The 10,373-nt window shown below is 35.6% G+C and overlaps 1 protein-coding gene across 1 annotated transcript; it reads right to left on the bottom strand.

The window, feature by feature from the left end:
- Window positions 1-492: 492 nt before the first annotated feature.
- Window positions 493-9,574, bottom strand: LOC134726457 (regenerating islet-derived protein 3-gamma-like). The gene is made up of 6 exons (XM_063590862.1): window positions 9,410-9,574; window positions 7,414-7,483; window positions 6,933-7,014; window positions 3,048-3,139; window positions 2,028-2,240; window positions 493-635 (listed from the first exon to the last, which is right to left on the bottom strand). The coding sequence occupies exons 1-6, from the start codon at window positions 9,452-9,454 to the stop codon at window positions 493-495; spliced, it is 645 nt and encodes a 214-aa protein (XP_063446932.1). The 5' UTR covers window positions 9,455-9,574.
- Window positions 9,575-10,373: the final 799 nt, after the last annotated feature.

Here is a 10,373-nt window from a genome sequence, read left to right as displayed (position 1 = left end):
TAATCCTCAATTCTCTACAAAAGGAAATGACTTTCCAACAGTTGATTCCCATTTATTAGATATGTTTGAACTTTTTATTTTGCCATTTTGAATTTTTTTTTTTTTAAGTTCGGTATTTTTGTTATTTTTATTTTTTGTTTGTGGTGTGATCTGATTCTCAAATACTCAAGTATATGTGATGATTTGACAATTCATATCTGCCATGAAGGTTTCATGTGACCTTGGTACATCCATGGTACGTGCGTTCATGTGTTCATGGTTTATTCCGTTTATCAGATACTGTTCTTGTCCATTCGTGTTTTATGTTTTGTTATTTGATTTTGCCATGTGATTGTGGACTTTCCAAATTGATTTTCCTCTGAGTTCAGTATTTTTGTGATTTAACTTTATACTACATTTATAAACGAAGACCAGAAAATCTTATGAATTCAAAGTCTTCAATCTTTAACATTGATACCGCGCCAAAAACTATACCGATCAGAGAAAATTTGATTACACACAGGTTATTACAATCTGTGAAAGAAACAATAAATACAAACCACAATCAGCTTCATCAGACATATCCTGGCAGTCCATGTGGCCATCACAGACAAATTTAGACTGGATTCCTTCTCCACCTAAGCATCGAAAATACCCTAAAAATTGAAATAATGTCATTGAAGAAAATAAGTGACTCCAAACATTATAGAACAGTGACTCGCACGAAAAAGTCTTTTGAAAATGAAATTTTAAATAAACATATTTGAAGCTAAAGGACTCCTCCAGGTGTGGAAATTTCCCGCAACATTGAAGACCTTTTGGTGACCTTCTTCAGTTGTCTGTTCTATGGTCGGTTTCTTGTCTCTTTAACACATTCCCCATTTCCATTCTCATTTTATATAGATGCATAATGCCATGCCATCATAATTAATTACAATATAGAAAAAAACAAAGTGTATGGGGTATATATCCATGAGACGAAATAAGTTTATGCACTGCATAAAAAAAAGCTTATTTCACATAGAAATCTTAAGAATATCAATCTTTGCTGCATATCGTTGAATACTTTGGGCATATCATGAACATATAAAAGCTCTTCCGAGTCGCCATTGTGATATGTATTCACATTGTCCTTAAGGTTTGTTCTGATATAAACAACCAACACGACAGTAACCACATGAGGAGCAGGATCTGCTAACCCCTTTGGCCTGAGATCACCTCCGGGTTTGTTAGAGTTTGTGTTTTGTGTTGCTAAGTCTTTAGTCTATATGGTGTGTTTTGTTTACTGGTGTTTGTCTTCTGGTCGTTTTTCATTTTTTTCCATGGAATTGTCATGGTTTTTTTGGGGGGTTGTTTTTTTGGGGGTGATAATTGCTATTTTGTAAATAACTATATATTCCACAACTAATTTGTGGAACACATCGGTCTAGATCTGCTCCATATTAAGATAAAAACATTTGCTGCTCGAGTATAACTTGCTGTGTCTATTTATGTTAACAGTAATTAAAAAAGTAACAGATTGTCCCCATTTTAAATTATTTTATTCATAGTTTATAGTTTATAAAGTAAAGACAGGCACATCATGATTCTTTTAAAAAGCAAAACAAGTAAGAATGAATAAACTCATCATAGATACCAGGATTGAAATTCTATATTTGCGCCAGACGCGTGTTTCGTCCACAAACAACTCATCAGTGAGCTCAAATTAAAATCTGTTAAAGGCCAAATAAAGTACAAAGCTTAAAAGTATTGAGTCCAAAAATTCCGAAACGTTTTGCCAAATACAGCTGAGGTAATCTATTCCTGGGATAGAAAGAGCTTAAGTATTTTTAAAAAATATACAAAGTTTTGTAAACAATTTATAACTATCACCATATTAATGACTTAATATTGCTGATGACTGGGCTGTTTGAACCCTTTGGGAATAAATACTCCCCCAGCAATGGCATCGACCCAGTGGTTGTAAATAAACTCATCATAGATACCAGGATCATTGAGGATTGAAATTTCATTACTAGTATTGCGCCTAATTATAGAAAAGTACAAACCTTTCAAAACTGCTTCAGATTTACAAACAAATGGTAATTTTCTCAAACAGTTATCAAAAGTTCCATATCCATCTTTTGTTATGTGAACACAGTCTCCGTACCCTGTGTCCGGCTGGTCATCTTCCCATACAAATTCCTCTAACAGTAAAGTGTTATTTACATTACTCCATAATGCCTCATTAGCGGTCAACCACCTTTCCCTCCGACTTAGACCTATATGTAGAGAATGTTACATTTTTAAAAAAAAATAAAGAATAAATACTACATAAGAAAGGACACATTTTAATCGTTTTCTTACTAGTTCATTCTGACATATATTCGTTGCTGTACCTCTGAGGGAATTTCCTTAAATTCATGACTTAAAAATTAAAATCTTATTACTCTTTTTACTGTAAAAAATCGGGATAACCACCAGTATACCTAGAGCAATGATATTGCCAGAAAATATTCATCAATAATATATTTTAACTATCAACTACGGTGCAACTATTAAAAATGAGACAGTGCATATAAATGTATAATGCTTACTAACTTTCAAACAGCATGATAATAATTTTCGGACATCTTAATATCAATTTTCTTCTTTTGTCAATCCCTTTAAAAAAACACTTCTCGGAGATACGTGATGTGCGTTGCATTTACAAACGACTCAGCAATATATTGGGTACCTCGAGTTACAAAAGGTTTTACCAACTACAGCTAACATAATCCTTTCCTGTAGTAAAATATTGTTAGTATTTCGAAGTTTTGTTAACAGTTAATGTATTAATATGAAAACACCAATGCAGTTCTTCATTAAATTGTTTTTGTATGATTGTATAATCTTCATTAATATAATAGTTTTATAAATTGAGAAATTATATTTTGTAAGTCTGGTTATTTGTCATAAATGTGCTTCTGTACACTTGTGTGAAAGATAACAACTTTGTTATCATCGATTTTTTATTGAAACAAAGGGTGTCGAGCTTTTACAATAAGCACAATATACTATCATCATTTTTTCTTCATTAATTGACTAACCTGACCAATAATATTCCCATGTTGACTTTACTAAATGATCAACTGCTTTTAATTCATCTACATCTAGCACCCAAAACAAATACTGGCCTTGCCTGTAAAGACAACAATGAATATAGTTTACCATGATAAATATTGTTGTGTAACATAGCATTCGTATATATAAATATTTTAAGAAATAGGGACACACTATCCTGGTTTTTGATTATGTGAAATGGTTATCGTAAGTGATAAAAGTGTTTGTGTGATTGCGTGGAAAATCATTTGATTCAATGTGAGCATTTTTTCGAGAACTGATGATGATTGCTATTGTTTCAATGCATACGTTGTTGTGATTTTTGTTTTATGCATGCATTATGAGTGTTTTTGTTCTTTGCATTGGCGTTTATGCGAATAAAAATTTGAAGATTTTGGTTTCAATACATTTATATGAAACATTGAAAGTTGTCATTGTGTGTCTGAATTGTGTTTAATATGTTGTTTTTGGGGGTTTGTTTTTTATTATTATTATGTTATTTTACTTATTCTTCATGAGCATATGAAAGATTTAACGCCCAAATGTACCATTCAAGTTTAACATATATTATATTTGTAATTGTAATTTCAAAATACATGTAATGTCCTTACTCATGTTACTGTTGGAGTCGTGTTATTGGACACAATTTTGTATGTTTTGTATTTAAATTCAAAGGAATTACTCAGAAATTAAAAAAAAAGTGAATTCCAAAAAATCAATATATTTGATTTAAATTTGACAGAACTATAAACTGTGAGACATGTCTTAGAACGTTATATAATATAATAGCATCATACAAAACGACACAGGAGACTAGTACTAGATAGAGTATAAATGTTCAAGGAATGCGGTCAGTTTAAACATATTTATTAATAGTGGATTGGGAAACAAGTTATTGCAACTTATATTAATTCCTTTCCTCTTTGCAGGTGAGTGTGTTGTCTTGTAACGGCATTATCCTGCTCTTTTGGAAATCTACAAGGATGTCTTTTACGTGCAAGAGATATAGCTATCTCTGAACATTGGCTAATTATTTATCGTCCCCTTCCTACACACTAGCATCGTTTCCTCAAGACCATTATCGCAAAAATGTCAAAGGAGAGCCGAAAATTCAGTCCCTGAAATTTTCTCCCAGGAGCGGAGATCAAACCAGGAACCTTTGTGTAGTAGTTTTCAAAGGTACCATGATTATATGTTAGAACTCAAGACGCGCGTTTCGACTACATAAGTCTTATCAGTGAAGCTTAGACTAAAAAAGTTAGAAATCCAAATAAGTACAAGGTTAAGGAGCATTGATGACCAATAATTCAAAAAAGTTGTGCCAAATACGGCTAAGGTTATTTTTACCTGGGATAAGAAAATCCTTAGTATTTCGAATAATTCATACTTTTGCTAACAGTAAATTTATGGAAATGACCATATAATTGATATTCATGTCAACACCGATGTGCTGATTACTGAATTTAGTCCGATGCACTAATCACTACACCACGGCTCTCTAAATATAGTTGATGTTTTGGATATCAGATATTTGCACGTTCTGTCAGCTTCGCTCAAGATCATTGATACGTCCACATTAGAAAAGCAACTTACCATTTGCACGTTCTATCGGCACCTCTCCAGATCATTGATACGTCCACATTAGAAAAGCAACTTACCATTTGCACGCTCTGTCGGCATCCCTCCAGATCATTGATACGTCCACATTAGAAAAGCAACTTACCATTTGCACGTTCTGTCGCCAACTCTCCAGATCATTGGTACGTCCACAATCGAGAAGCAACTTACCATTTAGACGTCCTGTCGGCATCTCTTCCGATCATTCACTAGTACGTCCACAATGGAGAAGTAACTTACCGTTTGCACATTCTGTCGGTATCTCTCAAGATCATTGGTACGTCCACAATAGAGAAGCAGCTTACCGTGTGCACGTTCTGTCGGCATCTCTCAAGATCATTGGTACGTTCACAATAGAGAAGTAACTTACCATTTGCACGTTCTGTCGGCATCTCTCAAGATCATTGGTACGTCCACAATAGAGAAGCAACTTACCGTTTGCACGTTCTCTCTGCATCTCTCCAGATCATTGGTACGTCCACAATAGAGAAGTAATTTACCGGTTGCACGTTCTGTCAGCTTCTCTCCAGATCATTTGTACGTCCACAATAGAGAAGTAACTTACCATTTGCACGTTCTGTCGGAATCTCTCAAGATCATTGGTACGTCCACAATAGAGAAGTAACTTACCATTTGCACGTTCTGTCGGCATCTCTCAAGATCATTGGTACGTCCACAATAGAGAAGCAACTTACCGTTTGCACGTTCTCTCTGCATCTCTCCAGATCATTTGTACGTCCACAATGGAGAAGCAACTTGCCTTTTGCACGTTCTGTCGGCATCTCTCAAGATCGTTGGTAGGTCCACAATAGAGAAGCAACTTACCGTTTGCACGTTCTGTCAGCTTCTCTCCAGATCATTTGTACGTCCACAATAGAGAAGTAACTTACCATTTGCACGTTCTGTCGGCATCTCTCAAGATCATTGGTACGTCCACAATAGAGAAGCATTTTACCGTTTGCACGTTCTCTCTGCATCTCTCCAGATCATTTGTACGTCCACAATGGAGAAGCAACTTGCCTTTTGCACGTTCTGTCGGCATCTCTCAAGATCATTGGTACGTCCACAATAGAGAAGCAACTTACCGTTTGCAAGTTCTGTCAGCTTCTCTCCAGATCATTTGTACGTCCACAATAGAGAAGTAACTTACCGTTTGCACGTTCTGTCGGCATCTCTCAAGATCATTGGTACGTCCACAATAGAGAAGTAACTTACCGTTTGCACGTTCTCTCTGCATCTCTCCAGATCATTGGTACGTCCGCAATAGAGAAGTAACTTACCGTTTGCACGTTCTGTCGGCATCTCTCAAGATCATTGGTACGTCCACAATAGAGAAGCAACTTACCGTTTGCACGTTCTGTCGGTATCTCTCAAGATCATTGGTACGTCCACAATAGAAAAGCAACTTACCGTTTGCACGTTCTGTCGGCATCTCTCAAGATCATTGGTACGTCCACAATAGAGAAGTAACTTACCGTTTGCACGTTCTGTCGGCATCTCTCAAGATCATTGGTACGTCCACAATAGAGAAGCAACTTACCGTTTGCACGTTCTGTCGGTATCTCTCAAGATCATTGGTACGTCCACAATAGAAAAGCAACTTACCGTTTGCACGTTCTGTCAGCTTCTCTCCAGATCATTTGTACGTCCACAAAGGAGAAGCAACTTGCCTTTTGCACGTTCTGTCGGCATCTCTCAAGATCATTGGTACGTCCACAATAGAAAAGCATTTTACCGTTTGCACATTCTGTCGGCATATCTCAAGATCATTGGTACGTCCCCAATAGAAAAGCATTTTACCGTTTGCACATTCTGTCGGCATATCTCAAGATCATTGGTACGTCCACAATAGAAAAGCATTTTACCGTTTGCACATTCTGTCGGCATCTCTCCAGATCATTGATTCGTCCACAATAGAAAAGCATTTTACCGTTTGCACATTCTGTCGGCATATCTCAAGATCATTGGTACGTCCACAATAGAAAAGCATTTTACCGTTTGCACATTCTGTCGGCATCTCTCCAGATCATTGATTCGTCCACAATAGTAAAGCATTTTACCGTTTGCACATTCTGTCGGCATATCTCAAGATCATTGGTACGTCAACAATAGAGAAGCAACTTACCGTTTGCACATTCTGTCGGCTTCTCTCCAGATCATTTGTACGTCAACAATAGAGAAGCAACTTACCGTTTGCACATTCTGTCAGCTTCTCTCCAGATCATTTGTACGTCCACAATAGAGAAGCAACTTACCGTTTGCATGTCCTATCGGCATCGCTCCAGATCATTGGTACTTCCACAATAGAAAAGCAATATCCTCCATTAAAATATTGACCTGGATAATAGAAAATAGAGAACAGTTATTTCACCCTTCATAAGAAATTGAGCAACGGATTATTGAATCTTGAAAAGTATGGTTTATCATGCAGGATAAACATACTCTTTTGTTAAACGTTCAAAATTTGTACTTAAAAGTACAGAACTCAGAGGAAAATTCAAAACGAAAATGCCCTAATCAAATGGCAAAATCAGAATTTCAATAAATCAAAACAAATGGATAATTAAAAATACACTATGAAATTTCGTTCTTGGCTGCGGTATGATCTGATCTGCCCTGATAATTTAAATTTCTAGTTATGAAATATAAAAATAGAATGTCAATGTATTTTAAGTTGACGTGACCTAGTAATTGCATATCCGTCTAATTATTGTTATTGTTTAAGTATGGTTGTACCTGCGGGGCAGCTAAATTCGATGTTTCCAAGACTACCGTCGTTCTCTTTCGAGCTAGCCTGCGGGGAAATCTGAAAACAAATAGATATATGAAAATAAGGATGTGTGTTATGAATGCCAATCAGACAACCAACTATCCGCCAATGGTCATATTAAGCGGATGTAGTCAATAATAGGCCACCATACGACCTTCGTCATATATAGAAAATTCCATACTAAATAGTCAGCCAGAAAAGGTCCCGACATGAAAACTGTGAAATATTTCAAACGTGACAACTAACGCCATAAGTTGTAGTAGATTAACTACATTTGGTGTTTTGAACGATTATAAGGTATGTTTGGCAGATGTCGTCTGACCTTGACCTCAATTATCATGGTCAATGTTAAGTTTTTAAGCCTGTTTCATAGAAACTATATGCAATACATTTACTATATTCATCCTAGATTTTTACAAAATTTATGATCTTGACTCTTATAGTATCAGGGCAACGGAAATCAGTATCGTAAAATAGGGCCTCAAGGTAGATTAGCGAAAGCTAATTGATTCAACCTCTTTAAATAAAGTCATTCCTTACTTGCTTACTTACCGTTACATCGTATAGTATTATTGTTAAAAAATAAATTAACATGATGTAAAACAATACAACATTTTGCAATGTACATGACTTAGTAGTACTGCTAAATCAAATTTACAACCAAATATAAATGATGATATTATATGAATAGATAAATTTTGTTTTCCAACCAATGATCAATTAAGTTAATTTTTATCTTACATAAGACGCTCATTTTTTGGTAATAGGAGACCATATGCAAATACTTATTGTTATCCTATATAACATCCTCATTTATATCAAACCAGGAAGAACGTTTGCACTTAAATCAAATATCGCACCAGATATCAGCTTGAATTGCGTCGTTTGTTAACTTATTGTTCTTTTTATTGAATTGGTACCCATTTAAAAGGGACCGATATGAATCTCAAATTAGCTTTAAATATGTTGGTCAGGAATAAAGATGCAGTTCCTTGTCCCATTACTCAGATGATAATTTAATGTGATAAAAATACTTCAAAGCTTATTTTTTTCGTTTGCTATCATATAGTAAGTAGAATTAAAATTTATAGTTTTGCCCAGTTTCTGCGTTATGCGGGGTTCACACATTGCCGATTATTGCTCCCGTTTGAGATCAGACAGCGATACGACACGAAAAGTGAAAAAGTCGGATTAGTATCCTCAATTATCTGGAATGTCCTATTATTGTCTGAACGCAGTCGTTTTAGTTCGTAACAGATTCCTACTGGTCGGGAAGGGTCCGAATAGTTCGGCAAAGCACCCCGACAGTCAGGTGCGTCCCGTAACATTCGGGGAAACTCAGCCGATTTTGTCTAGTCGGATTACAATCGTGCCTATGTCGTGACAGATTCTGCTGTATCGTATCAAATTCCTTACAATGTTCTGTGTATTCGGGACGGTGTCCTGTGGAACGGGAATGATCTGGAGAAGTCCCGACAATAACAGAATACAATACGACTGAGACCAGACAAAGCCGTTTGCAATGCGATAGAGCGGACCGTGATAGGATTACGTTCCGACAGTACCTGATCATCCCGATTATGCCGACAGTTTTCGAACGGACAACTTCCGTCAGCGTCGGTTCACTGTCTTGTCACTATCTGATCTCTGTCGGATTACATTCGGTAGAATCGGGACGCAGTCGTGACAGACTCGGTCGAATTTTACCTGGCGAAATATACAAATCGAATTTCCATCCACGATTCACAGGATCTTGATCAGACTTTTGACAAATTTTAATCGGGAATGGTCCTGTCAAGGACGGCAGTAAAAATCGTGAATGTGTGACCCCAGCTTTAACTGCATTTCGGCAATTAGATATAGTTGCCCACTTTGTGTAAGAATGCTGTTAGTATAACGTAAGCATATGTGTTTAATAGGAAAAAAACGAATGTACGCTTAAAGTAAATATACATTTCTTACCTGAAGACCAATAAATCCAAAAAATAATGAAATATTTAATTTCATTTCGGCATATTAAGATAAATCGTGCATTTAAACATGAATTCCGTACTACTTAACACATTTCATAATTGTGAAACTGTTTTTTTAAATGAGTAACAAAAACTGGTACGATCTGGAAAGAGAATGTCGTTTTCTGAAATAAGATACTGGGATCGTTGTGGTCTGATACTTCATCACTGGATCACTGAACCACAAAAAAGGAAAATTTGAATTAAGATCTTAAAAAGTTACATAAAAAAAGTTGCATTTTTCCTCAAACCTGCATGTAAATCATTTTAAAATATGCATAAAATTAAAGTTACACATTGTAGAGACTTTTCTCTACATACTTTGTTGTTTCATATTTGATTCTGTGTTATTTTTTTAAAGCAATGTTCTATAATAGTAATCATTATTCCGAACGGCAACTATATACAGAGAGTTAAATGTTTTTCCTGTTTGAATTGTTTCAAACTAGTGACGTTGGGGTCCACTCCTTTATAGTTTGAGTTTCACGTTGGTGTGATGGCCAAAACTATAATTATTTACTTTTTACATATTAAATAACTTACAAGGATGAGCTAATTTGCGTCCGAATATTATTCATGTGGTTTTCTTTTACTATTATAAATATGTTGGTATCAGGCAGTTCGCCGGCTTTGATGAAATACGTTTTTTCTTTCTAATTTTCAGTGACCTGTTTCTTCTAGAGACTCGGAGTCATCTGTATGATCAAGGAGGTTGTATACTAGTAACCTCCTTGGTATGATATACAATCTCGAGTTTGAAATAGATCATATATATATATACATTAATTTACTGTCAGAACTTCTTTCTGCAGATTACGAACAGTATGGAAAACAACATCAATATCCAGGTCCACAAAAATCAAAATATATAATAGTAATGTAAAATCAGTTTTGCTATATGGTGCAGAGTCATG

Source organism: Mytilus trossulus, chromosome 7, assembly GCF_036588685.1.
Source record: "Mytilus trossulus isolate FHL-02 chromosome 7, PNRI_Mtr1.1.1.hap1, whole genome shotgun sequence".
Taxonomy (NCBI): domain Eukaryota; kingdom Metazoa; phylum Mollusca; class Bivalvia; order Mytilida; family Mytilidae; genus Mytilus; species Mytilus trossulus.
This window is presented reverse-complemented; position numbering and strand designations above follow the sequence as displayed.

Bases quoted from the DNA above. Each gene is read 5' to 3' on its own strand.
- LOC134726457 (XM_063590862.1), bottom strand. From the start codon at position 9,454: ATGAAATTAAATATTTCATTATTTTTTGGATTTATTGGTCTTCAG. The intron at 7,484-9,409 runs GTAAGAAATGTA...ATTTGTTTTCAG, and splicing joins TTGGATTTATTGGTCTTCAG to ATTTCCCCGCAGGCTAGCTC. The intron at 3,140-6,932 runs GTAAGTTGCTTC...TTGTCTTTACAG, and splicing joins GCCGATAGGACATGCAAACG to GCAAGGCCAGTATTTGTTTT.